This window comes from Dasypus novemcinctus, chromosome 10 (assembly GCF_030445035.2).
Source record: "Dasypus novemcinctus isolate mDasNov1 chromosome 10, mDasNov1.1.hap2, whole genome shotgun sequence".
In the NCBI taxonomy this organism is placed as follows: domain Eukaryota; kingdom Metazoa; phylum Chordata; class Mammalia; order Cingulata; family Dasypodidae; genus Dasypus; species Dasypus novemcinctus.
Genome location: NC_080682.1, coordinates 58,014,198 through 58,036,937, shown reverse-complemented (window position 1 = coordinate 58,036,937; position 22,740 = coordinate 58,014,198). Strand labels below are relative to the sequence as shown.

The 22,740-nt window shown below is 34.9% G+C and overlaps 1 protein-coding gene across 4 annotated transcripts in view; it reads right to left on the bottom strand.

Moving 5' to 3' along the window:
- Window positions 1-22,740, bottom strand: part of FBXO3 (F-box protein 3) — a 40,255-nt gene that overhangs the window by 1,796 nt on the left and 15,719 nt on the right. For 2 of the 4 annotated variants that reach the window (XM_058305586.2, XM_058305585.1), the window contains exons 4-10: window positions 21,886-22,000; window positions 20,144-20,348; window positions 19,455-19,500; window positions 16,478-16,562; window positions 15,675-15,797; window positions 13,012-13,127; window positions 8,757-8,947 (exon numbers count right to left, since the gene is read on the bottom strand). In XM_058305586.2, the coding sequence (XP_058161569.1) occupies window positions 8,757-8,947; window positions 13,012-13,127; window positions 15,675-15,797; window positions 16,478-16,562; window positions 19,455-19,500; window positions 20,144-20,348; window positions 21,886-22,000 (881 nt within the window). Of the gene's footprint in view, window positions 1-1,119; window positions 8,116-8,756; window positions 8,948-13,011; window positions 13,128-15,674; window positions 15,798-16,477; window positions 16,563-19,454; window positions 19,501-20,143; window positions 20,349-21,885; window positions 22,001-22,740 lie in introns of those variants that run through there. The other 2 variants (XM_058305587.1, XM_058305588.1) reach the window with 2 other exon arrangements.

Sequence of the window (22,740 nt, the reverse complement as noted above, 5' to 3'; positions counted from 1 at the left end):
ATAGTGATGCAAAATCTGAGATGCAAAATCTGAGAGTGTATGCTATATATGTTAATGCTTAGTGGGGATTTAATGATAAATATATTTCATTAATACAGTATTTATTTTGTATACAGTACTGATAATTCATACAAGGTAGCAAACACTCTTGACCACTCATAAAATTTTACTGAATACTTTTCCTGTATTGAAGAAAAATTCTCTGATAATCAATATGCTTTCAGAAAAGATATGAAAATATTAATCAGGTATTACATCTACTGATGACTTTTGTGTATTATCAGCAAGAGGTCCAATAGATTTTTATTGAGCTCCTACTATACACTCATTTCAATTTAACCACATTGGTAGCCTTTACTTTTAAATTAACTCGTTGAAGGCTCTTCAGAATAGGACATTAATGATGTTGAACATGTAATTTGTGAACATCTTTTGGAAACTTTAATCTGTTTAATCAGTGTCTCTAATCAAGTCTTGACTTACTCTGCTGTTAATTTTCTCCCATATTTGAAGATGGAGAAGAGCTGCTACATTGGACATAGTTCTGAACAGCAAGGAGGGCAAGGAGGACCTAATTGGTAATGCCGGAAGTGTTGGGAAACTTGAGGCAGATGCCAGCAAAAGGCTTTCATAGAATTATGTGACAGCACTCCAGTATCCCTCTGATCTCATCTCCCAACCACTGTCCCCAGTGTTCACTAAACTCCAGCTACACTGGCCTGCTTACAGTTTCTCAAGCATACCAAGCACATTTTTGCCTCAGGACTGTGGCACTTGCTATTCCTTTGCCTGAAACACTCTGTTCCTACATAGCTACATGGCTCTCTCCATCATTTCTTCTAGACTTAGTTCAAATCACCAAGGCATTCCCTGACTCACTTTTATACTAGAACTCATCAGGAAACTCCTTATCCCCTTTACTGATCTACTTTTCTCCATAGTACTTTCTACTGTTGACATAAATATACAGTGTTTATTTACTAGTTTGTCTCTCCCAATAAGACTGTAAATTCCAAGGCAGAGTTTGATTGTACTGTTCACGTCATTTTCCTCAGCATCTAGCAGGTACTCAATGAATATTTGTTGAGCAAGTAAATGAATTAATGTGGGAGAAAGGAGTTTTATCACTTAGGATTTATTATAATATTGACAACAACAACAATAACAAGCAAGAGAAAATACATAGATATGACTTAAAAGATATTCTATTATTTTCACCTTTGGATGCATATTTTTAATCTAGGGAATAAAGACTTTAAAATTCAGTAGAGAGCCGAAAATGGGGAGGCAGGGAGAGGGAGGCTTAGCAAATTCTAAAACATGAAATCTAGGTAGAATGATTATTACTTTAATGAGGAAGGAAACAGAAAAACTGTTAAAGAAATCAATGTAGCTAAAGAGGGAGATTGTTAATGATCTCAGATGAAAGTATAACAGACAAAAAGCAGATGGAAAGAGGAATTCAGATAAGAATGGAAAAAATGAGCAAGAGCCTCTAAAGTGTCCAAGAACCAACCAACCAACCAACCAGACTAAGAAAAGACCAACTGAGAGTACTTTTTAAAGTGGCATACAAAGTACAAAGAAAATGGAAGGATTAAGCCTACTGTTTGGGCTAAAATTAATCATACAGTTAGACGACAAAGAGGAAACAGCACAAATCATATCAAGGAAAATAATATTTAAATAGGAAAAGTCAACAAACAGAATCGCCATTGCCTCTTTCATGTTGATTAGAAATAAGTCCAGAATTTTCATTTCTTTTTATTGCTTTCTTAATCTTGGAGACAAAACATTTCCCACAAGGTAGGTCAAGATTTTATATGATTAGGAGCAAAACAAAACAAAAACAAAAACAAAACAAAACAAAAAGAACGTAGTTAAAAGAGGGTTGAATTTGTAATGGAATTTATTAGTTTTAAAGAAGCTATTAAATATTATAAAACTCAGTTTTAATTTCTAACATGGTAAATATTGTAATAACCAAGAGAAGCATGAGTTCTTTCAGTTTAAGGGAGGCCTGAGACTAAGAAATTTGAGAATCACTCTCCTTAAGTAAAGATACTCTACACACACTCTAACACAAAGACTAAAAATAAATTTCAAAAGGATCCAGGTGATCCAATAGTAAAACAGACTTCAACATTTTTAAACTTTAGAACAAGAAATTTTACCGGAGATAAAAAGGAAAATTCCATAATGATAAAAGCATCACTTCATTAAGAAGACATAACAATCCTAAAGTGTTTACATATAATTAGAGTTTTAAAATACATGAAGCAAAATTTGACAGAACTAAAAAGAGAAATAGACAAATTCATAATTATAGTTGAAGACATCAACAATAATTTCTCAGTAGTGGATAGAATAGAGACAAAAAGATTAATAAATATACATGACTTCAAAAATACCATCAACCAATTTGACTTAATTGTCATTTATATGCTAATATTCTCCAAAATGGCAGAATATACATTCTTTTCAAATACACAAGGAACATTTACCAAGACAGACCTTAATGCTGGGCCATAAAACATTTAAAGAACTGAAGTCATATAGAGCAAGTTCCTCTAATAACATGATTAGAAATTGGAAACCAAAAGATAACTGGACAATCCCCAGATATTTGGAAATTACATTTCTAGAAAAGGTACAGATTAAAATTAAATTACAAGGGAAATCAGAGTATTTTGAACTAAATGATAAAACACATCAAAATTTATGAGATGCAGCTAAAATAGTGCTTAGATTAGTGAGAAGGTCTAAAATCAATAATCTATGTTTCCATCTTAAAATGCTAGAATAAAGGCAAATTAGACCCCAAGTTAAGTAGGAGAGAAATGATAACTTCAGAAACCAATGAAATAGAAAATGAACAAACAATAGAGAAAACCAATGAAACCAAAAGTTGTTCCTTTAATTGATCAATAAGGGATAAACCCTCAGCTAAAGTGAGCAACAAAAAAGAAGATACAAATTACCAATATAAAGAACAAAAGAGGAGATAGGATAACTCTTGTGGCCATTTAAAGCATAGTAAAGAGAATACTGTGAATATCTTATGCCAATAAATGTAATTTATATGAAATGGACAAATCCCCTGAAAACACAAATTACCAAAACTGAGATAAGAAATAGAAAATCTGAATATTAAGGAAATTAAATTCATACGTATTTTTATACAAAGAAAGCTCCAAGCTACAGATGGCGTCACTAATGACTTTTATCAAACATATTAGGATAAAATAGTACAAATCTCACATAGACTCAGAAAACAGAAGGGAAGGTAACACTTCCCAAATCATTTTATGAGACTAGAAATACCCTGATACCAAAACCAGACAAAGACAGGAAAAGTGTAGATAAGTAAGCACTCCTTAAAATATCAGTAAATCAAATTCAACAACATTTAAGAAGGATAATACATTATGACCAAGTGAGGTTTAACATTTTAAAAACCAATCATAAGAAAGGCAAAGAAATAAAAGGCATTTGAACTGGGAGGGAAGAAATAAAACTATCTCTAGTTGCAGAAGACAAGCTCTTATATATAGAAATTCCTAAGTAATCTATACACACACACACAACACATGCACACACACAAACTATTAAGAGTAATAAATTCAGCAAGGGAACAGGAGATCAATACACAAAATCAATTGTATCTCTACACAGCAATCAACCATCCAAAAATGAAATTAAAACAATTCCATTTATAATAGCATCAAAAAGTATATTTAGCAAAAGAAACGCAGAATTTGTATACTGAAACCAAAAAGCATCATTCAAAGATATTAAAGAAATAAGTGGGAAGATATACTGTGTTCATGGATTGAAAGATTCAATGTCATTAAGATTACAATACTTCTCAAATGGATCTATACATTCAATGCAATCCCTATTAAAATACCAGCTGACTTTTTTTATGGAAATTGACAAGCTTTTCTTAAAATTCATATGGAAATGCAAGGGACCCAGAATAACCAAAGCAATCTTGAAAAAGATCAAAGTTGGAAAGGACCCACACTTCCTGATTTCAAATTTTACAATGAACCTACAGTAATCAAGACAGTGTAGTATTGGCATCAGTATAGACATATAGACCAATCAAACAGAATTGAGGATCTAGAAATACACCGTCACATTTATGGTCAGCTGATATTCAACAAGGGTGCCAAGACAATTCAATGGGGAAACAATCTTTTCAACAATGGTGCTGGGTCAAGTAGGTATCTACCTGGAAAAGAATAAAGTTCCCATACTTTGCATCATATAAAAAATTAACTGAAAATGGATCACATAAATGTAAAAACTCCTTAGAAGTAAAACCATACAACTCTTCGAGGAAAACAGAGGCATAAATCTTTTCTTCCCACTTTAAAAAAATTCATATAATTCGGTAGTGTTAATTACATTCACAATGTTATGCTACCATCACCATTCTCCATTACCAAAACTTTTCCATCACCCCAAAGAGAAATTCTGTTTGCCATTCCCTATTCCCTAACTGGCCCCTGGTAACTTCTGTTCTAGTTTAAGACTCCGTGAATTTGTTTATTCTAATTATTTATATCAGTATGAGATCATATAGTATGTATCCTTTTGTATCTAGTTATACTTAACATATTGTCCCATGTATGAGAACTTGTTCCTTTTCACGGCTGCATAATATACGTTGAATGTATATACCACATTTTGCTTATCTATTCATCTGTTGGTGGACCGTCGCACCATATGCAAAAATAAATTCAAATTGGACCAAAGACATAAATGTAAGAGCTAAAGCCATAAATTTTAAATCTTTGTGACCTTGATTAGGCAATGGTTTCTTAGATAGGACAGCAAAAGTACAAGGAACAAGAAAAAAATAGATAAACCGGACTTCAAAAGTTTAATGCTGCAAACAATACCATCAAGAATGCAAAAAGATAACCCACAAAATGTCTGATAAAGAACCAATATCCAGAGCACATAAAAACTCTTAAAACTCAAAAATAAAAAGACAACCCAATTAAAAAATGGGCAAAGGATTTGAATAGACATTTTCCCAAAGAAGATAAACAAAGGCACCCAAGAAAATGGGTGAAGAATGGATAAAATTTGGTGTATCCATACAATGGAGTATTTTTCAGTCATAAAAAGGAATGAATTACTGACTCTTGCTACAATATATATGAACCTTGAAAACATTATGCTAAGTGAATGAACCCTGTCAAAAAATGTCACATATTGTATGATTCCATTTATATAAAATGCCCAGAAAAGGCAAATCCACAGAAACAAAAAGGAGATTATTGGTTGCCCAGAGCTGGGTAGGGAGTAGGAGGAATGAGAAATGACTCCAGATGGGTATGAGTTTTATTTTGGGGGTAATGAAAATGTTCTACAATTATACTGTAGTGATGTTTGCACAACTGTGAATATGCTAAAAACCAGTGAATTGTATACTTTAAATGGGTATATTATACGGCATGTGAATTGTATCTCAATAAGTCTGGTAAAAACAAAACCTAGAGTGACTATCATACATAGCGTTGAAAGACTGAATGTTTTCTCCCTAAGGTCAGGAATAAGACAGGATTTCTGTTTGTACCATTTCAACTTTATATTGGAGGTCCTAGTGAGTGCAATAAAGGAAGGAAAAGAAAAGTATAACAATTTGAAAGGAAGACGTAAATTATCATTATACATAGGTTGTAGTAGACACACTTCTAAGATGGCCCCTAATGATCCCTGCCTCCTAGTATTCACACCCTTGTGTGATCTCCTGGGCTGATTTGTTTTAACCAATAGAACACAGGAAAGGTGATGAGATGAACTTTTATGATCAGGTATAAAAGACTGTGACTTCAGACTTGCTAGCAGAATCTATTGTCTTCTCTTCTTGAGTGCTTGATGATGCCAAGCTGCCATACTGGAGAAGTCCAAGTAGCAAGGAATTGAGGGAGGCCTCCAGCCAAGAGCAAGCAAGGAACTGAGGCCTTCAGTTGAACAGCCCATGAGAAACTGAATTCTGCCAACAACCACGTGAGCTTGGAAGTGGATCGTTGCTTGGTGGAGCCTAGAGATGACTACAGTCGATATCTTGATTGCAGCCTGTGAAAGACCCTGAAGTAGAGGACTCAGCTAAGCCGTGCCCGGATTCCTGACCCACAGAAGCATTGAGATAATTAATATTTATTGTTTTAAGCTGCTAAGTGTTGTGATAGTTTGTTACATAATAATAGATAACTAATGCACAGAAGGTATAAATAATCTACAAAAAAGCTTCTGGAACCAAAAAGAAAATTTTCAAGATTGAAGGTTAAAGGTCAACATATAAAATCCAATTCTATTTCTATAAATTAGCAATGAACAAATGGAAAAAGAAATAAAAATGCCATTTACAATAGCATCCAAAGTCTTGGAATACTTTGGGATAAATATAACAAAATAAGCAAAACAACATGCCCTCTCAATTGAGTGGAAATTTCAGTATTGTTAAGATATCAATTCTCCCCAAAGTGATCTAAAGATTCAAAACAATCCCAGTCAAAAGCTTTAATCAAAAATGACAAACTGATTATAAAATTTACATGGAAAAGCAAAAGATCTAGAAGAGTCTAAACAATTTCAAAAAAGAAGGAAAAAAATTATAGTTCTTCTACTATCTCATTTTAAGGTTTACTATAAAGCTCTAGTAAACAAAACAAGGTGGTATTTGGTATTTGTATAAACATATAAATCAGTGTAACAAAATGAGTCCCAAATTAGATGCATACTATTATGATCAATTGATATTCAACAGATACTAATTTAATGGAGGAAATGATAATCTTTTCCAAAAAAAAAAAAAGTAACATGAATAGGATTGCCAAAGACCTAATGAAAAAGCTAAAAAATTATAAAACTTCTCGGAAAAAAAACAACAACAAGACTGTGACCTCAGGGTAGGCAAAGATTTCTTAGGGAAATCTTTGAAAGCAAAAATTGATATATTGGACTTCATCAAAACTTAAAACTTCTGCTCTTTAAAAGATACCATTAAGAAAATTAAAAGCCAAGTCACAGACTGGGAGAAATATTCACAATACATAATCTGATAAAGAACTTGTACAAGAATATATAAAAATACAATATGAAGAAAATTAACCCAATTTTTAAAATAGGCAAAAAAATTTAAAGGGACACTTCACAGAAGAGAACAATGGCCAATAAGCACATGAAGGATGCTTACCATCATGAATCATCTTGGAAATACAAAATTACAACTGCAATGACATACCACTCTACTATGCCCACTAGAATGGCTACAATTAAAGACTTTTAATACCAATTACTGGTGAGGATGTGGAACAGCAGGAAGAGGTATACATTCTGGGAAGGAATGTAACATAAAAAACTTTTTGACAGTTTCTTATAAAGTTAAACCTTCATTTACCATATGGCACAGAAATTCTATTCCTGGGTATTTACTCAAGAGAATGAAAACATATGACCACAAAAAGATCTGTACAAGAATCTTCCTAGGAACTTTATTCATAATAGCCCCATACTGGAAACAACCCAAATATTCATCAACAGGTAAATGGATAAACAAATTATTGTATATTAATACAATGGCAATGGAATACTACTCAGCAGTAAAAAAGAAATACTTTATCAGCAAAAACATAGATGAATATCAAAAACATGCTGAGCAAAAGAAGCCTGACACAATATAGTACAGACTGTACTTTCTCAAAATTCATTAAATTTTATCTCTAAAATGGGCACAATTTATCATTTGCAAATTATACCTCAAAGGTGATATAAGAAACAATTTTTTAACAATTAGGTTTAGTCAAAGATGGAAGACTGTTATTGGAAGTAGTAAATTCCCCAGTACTGGAAATACACAGTAGACAGCACTCTTCCATTGCAAGGGAAGTTAAACTTCCCTTTTGAACCTAGACTGTAGATCCTTTTCACCAGACATACCACAAGAGTAACGGCCTAAAGATTCATCATCATTCTTCTCCTTCCACACTGGAGTTGGGAACGTGTCAGCTCTGAATTAGATTAATATCATGTCCATCTTCCCAGACTTAGTTTAGACCCATCATCAGGGTCATCCAAGGAGCCAGAGGGCATTTTCTGAAATTCAACACCTACGTTTCAACTACATTCTAAGTAAGCAATTCATATTTTATTCCTATTGTATAAGTGAGCTTCTTAATTTTCTTTAATCATTTTATAGGCCGTAACACTGAGGTTCTGCTAAACTCGTCTTAAGGTAACACTAAAAGCAAAGTTTTAAAAATATACCTAGATGACTAAAGAAACGCTTTCAGAGAGACTGCTAAAAATACAAAACTACCCATTAAATTCTTTGTAACTGTCTCCATAGGATATTTATATTGTTATTAAATTGGTAGTTTTAGCAAGTGAACACACCATAAAAAATGATTTTCTTAGTCCTAATGAAATAATATTCTCACTTGTCTATGAGTGTTTTTCATACTCTTCTAGGTCACAGAACTGTTTTTGGAAATAGTGGAGAAGCAGCTGAATCTTTAAAATAGGTAATAGTAGAGTTGTTTGAAGAGTATGGAGTCTGGCTCATGTGCTGTCCACCACCCCCAACATACTGACATGACTACCCAGTATACTTCCTCAGAATCTCTAACGTCCTCTGGAATACTTGGGATAAACCATTTGTTCACCCAATCAATAAAGACCCTCCATGTAGTAAATTCTAAAAGTTATGTAAAATCAGTACCAAGAAGAAAACTTACCAGTCGGGCTATAGATACCCTGAATGTTGGGCATGCCATATGGAATCGGGGAATGGCGACATTAAAGATCTTGTCTTTAAAGTAAAGAAAATGGAAGGTGTAATAGCCTTCCATATATCCTGATGTTGTAGAGAATGTGGTACAACTTGTGTATTCATACACCCGCCCTGGGCTGATGATTGGAAATTCCCCTGCAGAGACAATGGTAACAATAACAAATTATAAAATTAGGTTCTTCATACAGTAAATAAGCAAATCCTCTACAGGATTATGCCAACTACATAAAAGTAAATGCACAGTTAGGGGGAAAAGAATAAAGAGAAATTTAACAAAATGTTAACAGTGATGAGATTATGAGCAAGTATTTTATTCCTCTTTATATTCTTTCCCCCTCTACAGTGTAGGGGCAAAGGTAGTAAAACAAAACAAAAGGCATACTTCATTTTTCAAAGTGCTCTGAGTCACTGAGGACACCACTGCTAAAACATAGGTAATAAAAGTCTCAAAGTTAGACATTATTTAGAGATAAGGGTAATCTAAATGCTTAAAAGTAGGAAGACACAAAAACATAAAGCTCTGAAATGCAGCCTAAACATTCTGCCCAGAAAACATCATAGTCACAAGAGAAAGTTTTTTTAAAAAAAAGATTTATTTATTTATTTATTTCTCTCCTCCCCGCCCCCCCCACCCCAGTTGTCTGTTCTCTGTGTCTATTTGCTGAATCTTCTTTGTCCGTTTCTGTTGTTGTCAGCAGCATGGGAATCTGTGTTTCTTTTGGTTGCGTCATCTTGTTGTGCCAGTTCTCCGTGTATGTGGCACCATTCCTGGGCAGGCTGCACTTTCTTTCGCCCTGGGCGGCTCTCCTTACACGGCGCCCTCCTTGCACGTGGGGCTCCCCTACGCAGGGGGGACACCCCTGCGTGGCAGGGCACTCCTTGTGTGCATCAGCACTGCGCATGGGCCAGCTCCACACGGGTCAAGGAGGCCCGGCATTTAAACCACGGACCTCCCATGTGGTAGACGGACGCCCTAACCACTGGGCCAAGTCCGCCACCCAAGAGAAAGTTCTTATGCCAAGAGACCAAGTGACAGGAAAAGAATTCCTCCAATAAGTCCAGGAAAAAATTTCTCAAATAAACATACAGAACATGAGTCTATTGGTGAAAATGAATTAGGGCAAATTTAATTTAAACTGGGTTCTGCATATGCTTATGACTGATTACAGAAATACCTAGTTTAAATATTATTTTCCTAAAGCACACATTAAAAAATCTGAGGGTGAAAAAATTTAAGATAATCATCATAAAACAAGCTAAATGTCAATGGTAACCAAAGCTAAAGATTGAAATGTACAAACAATAAAAATCTGTGCTGTTCAGTTTAGTATTTCTCTCCAAACTTCATTAAGGTGACCAATATGAAATGTATTTTTTTCCCCTATACCTTATAACTCTACAGCAGGGGTTCTTAACCAGGGGTTCGTGGAAAGATTTCAACCTGATTAGCTGTCCAACATGATATGCATGTTGCCTTGTCAAATACTGCACCACAGTTTAATGTTCTTATTCAAGATAAACAGTCTGCACACTGACATGTCTTTAAAAAATAAAACAACTTTAACTTTCCTATATATATTTTTAAAGATTTATTTATTTCCCCCCCTTTCCCTCCTCCTACCCTGCTGTTTTTGCTGCCACCTCTTCTCATTTTCTCTCCTCTAGGATTCACTGGGATACGATCCTGGAGAACTCTGATGTGGAGAGAGGTTCCCTGCCAATTGCACCACCTCAGTTCCTGGTTTCTGCTGCTCTTCACCTCGACTCTCCCCTAGCTTCTCTTCTGATGCGCCATCATCTTGCTGTCTGACTCACTTGCACAGGCACTGGCTTGCCACATGGGCATGATTTCTCTTCTTTTTTTTTCACTAGGAGGCCCCATATGATAGGCAGAAGCTCTATCACTTGAGCCACATCCGCTTCCCATAACTCTCCTATATTTTACTGATATATTGGATTATTATTCAACATGTTAAGAAAGAAGTACATTTTGTGTGATCTATGTATCTTTGAAAAAAAAAGACAATAAAAATGCTAAAATTAAAAAAAGAAAAGCACATATGTATAGCGTTATATCATACTTTTTTAATTTTAGTAACTCTATTTCAATATATGTAACTGGGGAAGCGGACTTGGCCCAATGGACGGGGCATCCATCTACCACATAGGAGGTCTGCAGTTCAAACCCCAGGCCTCCTTGACCCGTGTGGAGCTGACCCATGGGCAGTGCTGATGCACGCAGGGAGTGCCGTTCCACACAGGGGTGTCCCCCGAGTGGGGGAGCCCCACAGGCAAGGAGTGTACCCCGTGGGGAGAGCTGCCCAGTGGGAAAGAGAGTTCAGCCTGCCCAGGAGTGGCGCCGCACACACAAAGAGCTGACACAGCAAGATGACACAACAAAAAGAAGTGCAGATTCCTGTGCTGCTGACAACAACAGAAGCTGACAGGGAAGAGCACACAGCGAATGGACACAGAGAACAGACAACTGGTGGGGGGAGGGGAGAGAAATAAATAGAAATAAATCTTAAAAAAAATAAATTATTTAAAAAAATATGTAACTGATTTCCTTTGTAATTTTATTTTATGCATTTAAAAAAAAATCATTCCTGTGGGGACATGTTGGTATGGGTATATTTATTAAATAATATACAGCATAGTGTGGATATAGTATGATTTTTATTTTGATGTAACGTGTTCTGAGTGCAGTGGTTAACTGCCTGCAAAAAGGTTGGTAAGGATGGTGGAGCTAGTTTTATGACACTGTGGGAAAACTCGAATTTCTAAATGTTTGCCGAAAATGACCATTTTGAACAGATGTTGAACTGTGTTAGGCTATCAGGTATTGAAATTATGGGAAAGTTGTAAAACATAATTTTGAATAATCCTAAAATTTAATTTAAAGACATGCCAAAGTCAAGTGTCATAAAACTTTTCTGCTGCTACATTCTGAGAAGAAGTCCATAGTTTTCACCTGAGTGGCAATGGGGTCCGTGGAACAAAAAACATTAAGAACCCCTGCTCTACAGAACATGACAAGGAGCCCAGGTGATCCACGGAATGGGGAAAAAAACCCTGAATAACAGTTGGTTTGCTGTAATTTTAGAAAAGTTCACATTTAGGCAATATGGAGGTTTGAAATTATAATGTACCCCAGAAAATCATGTTCTTAAAGCTAATCCATTCCTGTGAGTATGAACCTATTTTAAGTAGGACTTTTTGAATGGGTTACTTCAGTTAGGGTGTGGTCCAGAGTGGGTCTTAATCTTCTTACTGGAGTCTTTTATAAATGGGATAAAGAGAGAAAGAGAGAGAACGAGACACAGAAGCAAGAAGTTGAAAGCAACAAAACCCAGAAGAAAGGGAGAGACTAGCAGATGTGCCATGTGCCTTGCCACATGGCACAGGAGCTGAGGATTGCTGGCAGCCTGAAGTATTGCCTTGATGATGCCTTGATTTGGACATTTTCCCCAGCCTCAAAACTGTAAGCCTGTAACTAATAAATTTCCAGTGTTATCTACTTTGAGCAGCTTAGCAAATTAAAACAAGGGACTAAACTAATAGGATAATGACCTTTATACTTTCTATTAATGAAGCAAAGTATTGCAGTTAGGAGAAGCCCGATCTATGATACCTTTCACACTGTAGAACACAGAGATTAAAAAGATACAGTCTCAGGCGTGGACTTGGCCCACTGTTTAGGGCGTCCGTCTACTACATTGGAGGTCCGCGGTTCAAACCCCGGGCCTCCTTGACCCGTGTGGAGCTGGCCCACGCGCAGTGCTGATGTGCACAAAGAGTGCCCTGCCATGCAGGGGTGTCCCCCATGTAGGGGAGCCCCACGTGCAAGGAGTGCACCCCGTAAGGAGAGCCACCCAGTGCGAAAGAAAGTGCAGCCTGCCCAGGAATGGTGCCACACACATGGAGAGCTGACACAACAAGATGACGCAACAAAATGAAACACATATTCCCCCACTGCTGACAACAACAGAAGAGGAGAAAGAAGATGCAGCAAATAGACACAGAGAACAGACAACCGGGGTGGGGGGAAGGGGAAATAAATAAATAAATAAAATCTTAAAAAAAAAAAAAAGATACAGTCTTATCCATTAACTACATTTATCAAACTATGTGTCACATACATACTCTCTAATATTTCTTAGAAGCAACTAATGTATAAATCTAAATCTTGGGTTACATACCAACTACTCCAGGTCCTTGAACTTCTTCTACATCACCTTTAGCATTTGTTATCCTCCAGTAGCGACTGTCCAACTGACAAGCCTTCTCAGGCAAGGCATCCTTTGACATTTCAATCCTGGAGAAGGGAGTAAGGTGGTGGTGGAGACACAACCCTGGCTTTTTTTTTTTTTTTTTTTTTTTAAGAGCTACTATAGTCAGGCTAATACAATGAAAGGAATTTCCAAAGAAAATTAAGAAACCCAAACTAAAAGCCTGTTAACTGTCTAGTCCTGTAATTTCTCAAAGATACTGGCTTGATCCTCCACAGAAATGCTTGTCCCCTTACAGAAATGCTTTCACTCAATTTTATGCACTTGGTTTTCAGTGAGAGTCAACAATAAAAAGGGCAACATAAAAATTTACAAACACAATGGTGACAACAATCTTTTGCTGTTCAAATAGGAAGCAAATTGATAAACTCCTTCTAAAGAATTGATAGTTTTTCTTTCACTACAAGCAATGCAACCAATTTCCCTTTTTTCCACTATCTGCTAGAAAGCTCAAAGCAAAATGTGACCATTCTGTTATTGGGATTACACTTTGACTCTTTTTCCCAATACTGTTGTTCACCTCCTTTTTCTAGTAATCTTTTAAAAAAATTTTTGAGTCCTTTACAGGCATGTGTAAGTGTTTTAATTTTAAGCAGGTCACAGTCCTAAGTAGGATTATATAATTAAAACAGCAAATATCTATACATGTGTAACTGGATATATCAAAGATATTCCTAGGGTACTTCATGATAAGTATACAATACCAAAATCCTAGCATGTTTTCCAACAGTATACAACACTAAAATATTTTCAATATGTATATATGTATGTATGTATGTATGTGAATTTTATAAATAAGTATAACATTTTTATAAAATATGTATTTTAAAGCAAAATATCCTTAATCCCTCAGAGCAATGACTTTAAGTCTTAAAACATAATTAGAAGTAGTTATATTTTTTAAAGTTAATAGATTATAAAGAATGTTATATTAAAAATCATAGGCAGTTCCCATATAACCCATTCTCTAGCCCCTGACCCCCATCATTTTTGTAAACTGTGTTTTTTTGAAAGCCTATAAGCTAAAATGTAAGCCATAATGTAAAATATAAGGAAACTAAAAATTTTAAAATGTGTACAGTCTAAAATATAAACCATAATGTAAGCCAAAATGGAACCATGTTTGATAGCTATGTTTCAAAATCTGTACATCAGCTGCAGCAAATGTAGCATGAACATGTAAAAAGATCATTGTTGGGGAAAAGGGTTTGATGTTGGATATATGGGAGTCCCCTATATTGTATATGTGAATTATTGTGATCTAAAACTTTTTTGAAGACAAAACTAAAAAAAAAAAAAAAAAAAAAAAGGCTAAAGATACTGAGGAAGAAATGAAAGAAAGTACCTTGCCACTGTAAACATACAGGGCAACACCTATTACAGTGATGAAAGGCAAAATGTTAAAAACAAAGCTTCATAATATTTTTCATTTTTTTAATACACCAATTTATTTTTATTTTGGTATTTCTAAATTAGTATCATTTCTATTTCTAAACTTTAAACCCATTATTATATTTCAATTTCCTATTAATTGAATTTTGCAATATATTAGGCTTCATTTTTGAAGAAGTTTTGGACCACAGAGAGGTCCAACTAGAGCAGGGGAGGAACACTGGTGTGGGGTGTTATTGATGGGGGGCACATGGGTGGGATGGAGTTCTCCAGGGCATGTATATGGGGGACATAAAAATGTCTCATATATGTTGGGTATTTTCATAGTAGTTATAGTTACAAACATTAACTGAGGAAGTGCTAAGTTCCTACCCAGGGGAGCTCTGTCACATTCCCCAATGGAACAGCAATGGCAAAGACGAATAAAGAAGGATGGTCCAATAATGAGCCCTTGATACTGATGACTATGCCTATGAGCCTGTGTGCCTGAAATATGCATTAGGCCTAGAGCTGCAGGGTGCCTGAGAGTTACCTCCTGAGAGCATCCATGTTGCTCAAATGTGGCCACTCTCTAAGCCAAAATCAGCATGTAAATGCATTAGCTTCCCCACTGCATGGGACATGACTCCCAGGGATGAGCCTCCCTGGTGCCAAGGGATTACTACCAATCACTAGCTGGTGATGCAACTAGATAGAGACCTTGAACAGAAGTACTTCTAATTAAAGTTAATTTAAATATTTTTTAGTTAATCAAATCTAATGCAAAACACCATGTCTGGCATACAGGAAGCAGTCAGTAAATATTTATTAGATTTTAATTGAATATAGATGGGCCAGATGAAATTTATCTTGTACAATCTGATATAATACAACTCTAATAAAGAGCTTTAACAATGATTAAAACTTAGTGGTCCACCTTCCACATCCCATAGTACCTGGCTTTAATACTTCATACACAGTTTGTTTGCAACAGATAGATAACTTAGAGATTAATGGAAACTCAAACAGTACTTTACAAACACCATATTGTGGAAAATTTTGTTATCCATCTTCCTCTAAATTTCAGTAAGAAGCTGCCTTTCAAATGTGTTTTATGTATCATGTCAAATGGGGCAATAACAATGCATCCATAGGACATACCCCACTATTAACTGAAAGTGAACCCCATATAAAATTCTCACCTGATTCGGTATGTGAAGAAATAGTGAGGTGGATGGACTGAGCTGAGTTCTGGCAGAAACGATGTGGAAACTGAAACTGTAATATCCCCAGTTGTTGCTACACACTCTGGATCATGAACATATCTATGTAATTTAAAAATTTTTTAATCAACTACTTTTAATACTATAAGATAAAACATTTAAAGATGTAATACAATTTAGTTTATACTTTAGGATAAAAAATTTAAACATTTGTGACTTTAAAGGTATAGTCCTATTAAACTTAGATCAGTAATGGGAACAATCTAAGGTTCAGTGATCAATGGTTTAAATAATGGATGAATAGTTTGGAACCTAAAAAGAGCTTTGCTCAGTTGTCAGAGCTAAGGAAACTCTTGTGACATCTGAAAACCCAGCTACATATTATAAATGGTGACTCTGAAAAAAAAAAGTGTTAATATGTTACTCTTAGAGGCCTCTACTGTATAATTAATCTATCATTTTTGCCATTCAGTCTGCTGTAAACCAGTATTACATCTAATGCTATCTATAATACATGAATGTTCCATTTGGAAATAAATAATATAATGACCATAAAGCCATAGCTTCTAAATCAAAATCAGTTTTTCTCTTGCTATTTTAAGATAAGAAAAATAATGGCTATTCAAGTGTGTGGACATTTTGGCTTTAAGGTAAGAAGAAAATAGTGAAATTTAAAATGATGAGAAATAGGTTCTTTATGCTTCTTGAGAAATTCATCTCATGATCTGTGGCTTTTTCTGATTTATAATCATTTCAATCTAAAAAAATTTCAAGTGAAATACCTGAAAATTTGGTCTCTGATGATAGGGAAGCCACCTGATACAACATTGTTGACATAAGAGGTAAACCAATCAGTGAAAGTAGCACCTATACACCAGGAAGGAGAAAAAAAAAAAGGAAAAATTGTTTTTAAAGAAATCTATACAGGAAACAACTATAATTTCTCTATACTTAAGATGTGACACCAAAAAATGGCAACATTTATAGACTTAATTCCACTAGTTTATTATCAGGTCAATTTCTATTCTCAATTCCATGTACCTTATTCCCTTGGGACTCTCCCACTCTCCCATCCCAAAGTATTTTGCTAGGGAATCCTCCAATTGCCTTTAAGCTACTTTTTATACTTATAACTAAATGCTTTTTAAACTTGAGTTTGTTCTGATATGAGAGTGAAAAGCCCTCTATTATTTCTAGAATATATGGAACAAAGGAGATGCAGCTATTTCTAGGAAGAAACTACAAGAATAAGTGGCTATCCTCAGACAATCAGGAAGCACCCCTGTTCTGGTTCATCCTGACCAATGCACAAAACTCTGGAAGAAGCAAGGCTCAGTCTGGACATTTAACAGGGATATGGCATTGTTGAGTTCTATGCATCAGACTAATCCCAAAGTGGTCTGGTTACACCACTGTGGATTTAATTGTACAGTTGTCCTCCATAATGCTGCTGGCCAACTTAAAGCAGGAAAGAATTACTGAAACAGTCTAGCGCAGATCATACATCCATGATCTAGTAACTGTAGCAATAACAAGTATTTACATGAATTATGTTTACCCCTTCTAGGTAATACAACATAACTTTATCAGACCCCCCATTATTTACTGTTTTTTTCCTACTCTAATCCATAATTATTTACTGTTAATACATCTCAGCATATTTATACAAGTCCCTCAGTCAACAGTGAATTTTTTTCTAATCTGGTTTCTATTAAGTCAGTTTCTACACTCTACCATGATGAATGTCAGATGCCAAACTTGGTTATTTTACTTAAGGAATGATAGAAAATATACTCTAAGTTTACGCCTGTGAGCACAAAGCTTTAAAAATTTAAAGGCTTCAGTTGAGAGAGGGTAAACTTAAGCTGGCTCTTTTCTCAATATCTAATATTGGCCCATTCTAAACCATTATTTATTAATGCTACTGTATTCAAATGACCACTGTGCATCTATCTATTGAGAGCAAGATATTAAGAAGCTATATGAATAATGCCAATAAGTAAAATTCATAGAAGACACAGTTTTAAGTTTTCAGAATCAGTAATTTCTCCAAAAGAGTTTGAAAAATCATTGTGTATACTTCTTGGAATAACATGTTAGATGAAAAAAATAAAATTTTTATGGCTTACATAAAAAAGAAATTGGCACGGTGTATTTTAATATACCTTAATTTATCACAATATATACCAAAGTATGTTCTCTAAGATAATAGAGAACGCAGCATTCACTATTAAACTTAATGCAAATCTCAGTTTTCTAATTTCTATTAATAGTGCACTGAACACTAGAAGATGCTACCTACATGTTACCAAAAATTTCAAGAAAGTCAAACTTAGTTGAATCAAGATGAAATTTATGTGTTCTAAGGTGGTCTATCTTTTAAAGTAAGCGCATGTTTTAGAATTTCTTTGATTGTACTGAGGTTTTATCAAGTTAGCTTAAAGGAAGCTACCTAGGAGCTGCTCTCTCATCTTACCTCCTAGCAACAATTTTCCAACTCATCTCTTTTCAGTGCATACCAAATCCTTTGCTTTGCTCTCTTCTCCCATTCTGGGAAAACCCCAGCTACCAAAATAGTATTACCAGACCATAGTGGTCTGCTATAGCGGTGGTGTCTTCTACACCGTGTCAGACTAACATCAAACTAAGAGTAAGAAGCTCATACAGCCTGGCTGGCAGCTTCCTTTAGAGCATAGGCAGCCTTCAGTTTACCAAAGTGAGGAGAACCACTGGACTACCGCCATGATGACCATCTCTGAAAGTATGTGTTTTGCAAAGATGCCAATGAGGGCCAGCAGAATGGGTATAACCCTCAGAGTGTACTTTATTTAGAAATCACAGACTATGAATCAGAGTGAAAGCTAGGGCCAAAGTTTAAAAGCTTTTTATAACTTACTAGGGATGAGGTTTCTTGGTGCTATGAAGTATACTACAAACCTGGAACATGACATAGTAAAGAACAAAAGGAAACTTACTATTCTGTTCAAGAATCCAATTATAAGAAACAATAGCCCCTTAGCCTACAAAGTTCCTTCATTGTTAATAGATAGGGATGTTTAATATGTGCCAGCACTGCCTTTAAAAAGCAGAATGGAGAGTCAGGAAGCTTTTCTTAAGTGATCAAAATCTGAGCAAAACAAAATTGTGTGAATAGCAAAGGGATGAGCTACACTTGCACACAAATGGAAGGATTCTCAGAAATTTATAAGAAATAGCCTTTCAAGGACAAGAAAAACTACAGGTGTCAGAGGCTATTTATAAAGTACATAGTGTATACTGATCTCTGAGAACTGCTGCCTCTGAGATCTCTAATGTAACTTACAAGTATCTTACTTCAGCATTGGCATCAAAAGAGAAAGAGTATGAGTTGTGAGATATATATACTTTTATCTCCAGATTATACACTAATCTGATAGATGGAAAATATAAGTGCATGTTAAGAGAACATACACCCATTCACAGAAATTCTGTACATTTTCCTGTTCTATAACAGAGTCCTAAGAGCTCAAGACTGATAAGGGCACAGTTTTTTCCCCCCAAATAGAAAGCAAGTTCAAACAAAATCTAAGTCCCATTCTAATGAGCGTCTAAATGTGGTATTTTATAAAAAGCAAGACTGAAGAAGTATAAGAATAAAATTGCTAGTTGCTCAAATAATTGAAAAGCAGTTTTTTTGTAGTTTTTTTTTTTTTTTTAAACCAACTTAATTTTTTGACCAGGAAGCATAAAGGAAAAGAAAGATTTTTTTCTTCCCCCTACCTATGATAAACATATCAATAGCAGCTGGGTTCCGAGCCATTTGGTCCTAAGGGAGAAAAAGAATGTTATAATTGATAAAAATGCAGTTTTAAATTTCTTCATATTCTTTCCTGGATATAACACAAAACAGATAAAAAGAAAATAACTTCAGTGCTCCAACCAATACTCTGATACTTTTCATACTTTTCAGTTCCTGTTCCTATGATTTCTACATTTGGGTTCTCTCTATAAAGCCCTTGCAAGAATAGTTAAAACATTTGTATAGCGCTATTACTATTACAAAAAACTAAGAAATTATCCTTCATGAAAACAATTAGGAAGTTAAGGTAAGAAGATATACGGCCTAATATCCTAGAAGAAAGGTCTCTGGATTCAGAATCAAAAGACTTGAACAAGTTTGGGTTAGTCACTTCTCTTGGTAAACAGAGACTAAATCACCATCCCTCCAACTTTACAGAGGTATCTGATCAAAAATGACATAAAAGACATGAAAATGCTTGGGAAAAAATTGAAAGTTATATAATCTCTTTAAATGTTTTATACAGTCACATCTCAGAGACCTATGAAAAGCATTTCCCATTCTAAAATCCTCTACAACCCTGAAAATAACTAATGTACACATATTTATACAATCATCAGAACATATCTGAAAGCCACATTTGATGGCTTACTGGACATTTCCTACTTACTGGACATTGGTAGAAAACTTCATTTTTGTTTCGGCCCTCTGCAGCTTCCACTGCTATATACTGACTCAAACCAGTATGTATGCAAAAAGTTAAAGGGAGACAATATTTCAGCCCCTGTCTCTGCTGGAAACCTCCAGCAGCCGTATCGACGTCTAATAAATCCTCAGAACGATAGTGATTAGACAGTGCCATACTTCCCAACAACCTGAGAGGAATACAAGTACAAAAATTTAATAAATTGCAGTGCCAAACAAGCAGCTGTGTTTTGTCTTTTTGTTGATTAATAAGTTCACATGGAAAAATTTACAAGTATAGATCAACATGTCAATTCTAAGCTGGGAATAACCCAAACCACTATATAGTTTCTACATATTAAATTCAAACTTGAGTGGAAAGAAGATGCTTATTTAAATTAAAAGCCTAAATTTCAGGCTTTTTGAAAGAAATACAGTACATAAAAGAATGTCTTGCTACAATATATTGTTTTGCCATAAAGGTATGCATGACTAATTTAATATTTAAATGGGTAAATTCCCTCTGATACCTTTATCTTGGTACAACCTTTAGTTTACCATATCAGACAGTTTAAATGTGAATCAGCCTAAATATTGCCCAAATTTTCATAAATTCTGAATCCATGGGGTATAAATTAATCTCATTGCATATACATGATAGTCATACAGGTGCCAAGGTCTACATGGTCTTTAATGAGATCATTATCCTAAGTTTCATTACTTGAGCTATATATAAAAATCCCTACGTTGAAATTCACGACCTATTTTCTAGGTCAGTTCTGGGCAAGTATTCTCTCCTGTTTGCTCTTAAATACAATGAATTTTCAACTTTATCAAGTTTCAGTTAGACAGGAAAACAGGCCCAGGAAAAAAAAAAAACAGCCAAGAACTTAATCTTACTTAATCTTATCTAGTCCTAACTTTCTAGTTATGACCCATGTCTAATATTTAATTTCTGAATACTATCTTGTAATCTCAGTGTGATCACCTCTGGGGATTCCTTACACTCACTTAACCCTCACCTGAAATGGTAACAGATAGTCAAATTCTTCTTCACACACAAAGGGAAACAGGTACCAATAAGAACAAAGCTAAGTTGTTATTTCACAAATGCAATATCTCTCAAGTAGATTAATTTCATAAAAGTACAAAAAGAGAAGACCCATTCAATGCATAAAGTTTCTAAAACTGAGTGAATGTGATAGCTACTACATGGTCTGCTTTTTACTAAAAGGTTCCACAATGACTATGTCTTCTTTAGAATTGAGTTTAAAATAGGCCACTCAATCGTAGGCTGTGTTTCAATGAGACAGAACTATACTTTCTTTACTTTAGTCTATCTACCTTTGAAAAAATTATTGCTTTAAATGTGTATGTTACACATAATATGCATCAAGCTTCCCAAAACAATTTCCCTGGCCTGGAAAAAGATAAGTACTTCAAGGGTTCTGAACACTTTTAGTTAAAGTACACACATACATCTATCCCATGTCCCATATCCCCCATCCCTAACCAGACTTCATTTTATCTATGCATTGGTAGAAATGATATTTCTGTGAGATATAGAATTCAAGCTATATATTCTTTCTTATGGATTGGTGTAAGGGAGAAGAGGGAATTCTTACACTCCTTTAATCTGTAAAGGGTAAATATAAATATAATTTGTTTACTCTCATTCTAGAAAATAACTTGCATTATTAAACATAACCAAAACTAGGAAAGTCTTACCCAGGAACCACTAACTTCTGCCCATTGTGGATACGATATGAACATCGATAATCATCAGGAAGCTTGCAACCTATTTGAGCTTCCACAGCATCTAGGTCTTCTTCTCGAGCACCCTCTGCAAAGACACACAAAATAGAGAAATGTGAAGAAATAATAAGACTTCAATCTAAAAAGAAATACAATCAATCTGCTAACCAATGAAACAATCTTATAAGAAGTGAATTCTGTCCAAAATGTACTACTGAAATAAAGTGAAATGTATACAGTAAAATGCTAGTAAAATGCAGGGAAAGATTTTATCACTTTAGATTGGCTCTGCCACTTGAAGCACTGAGCAGGCTAATTCTTCAGTTTCTTCTTAACAGGAAAATACCAGCACTAAGTAAAATATGGGAAGGTGGACACCAATGAGATCCACAATAATTTTTTCCTAGTATAGCACAAACTTCAGGGTTGTAAATGAGTTTTCTAAATCTAATAAAGTCATAGCTTTTTGTGGTTGTTGTTGTTCTTTATTAAAAAAAAAAAAAAAAGACATCCAGAGTTTTGCAAACTGATGCTGCTCAAGGGTATAGTCTCTTAATATGAAAAAAAGGACATAAGGTATAAGTGCATGCTGTGAAGAGGCTGTTAACATGAATTCTATTTTGTCAATTGTAAGTTTGCCACAAATTTTAGCTTTAAAGAGCATGAAACAATTAAAAATACCAAGAGAAGAGATTCACTTCCAGCAATAGTCCACCAGGTTGTCAGATCAAATCTCCTGCTGAAAACAACTAGAAAAGCTGAACAACAAAAACAAATATGGTTTGAAGGCATTTGGAGAACTACCAAGGCAGTGAGAACTGGTAGGAT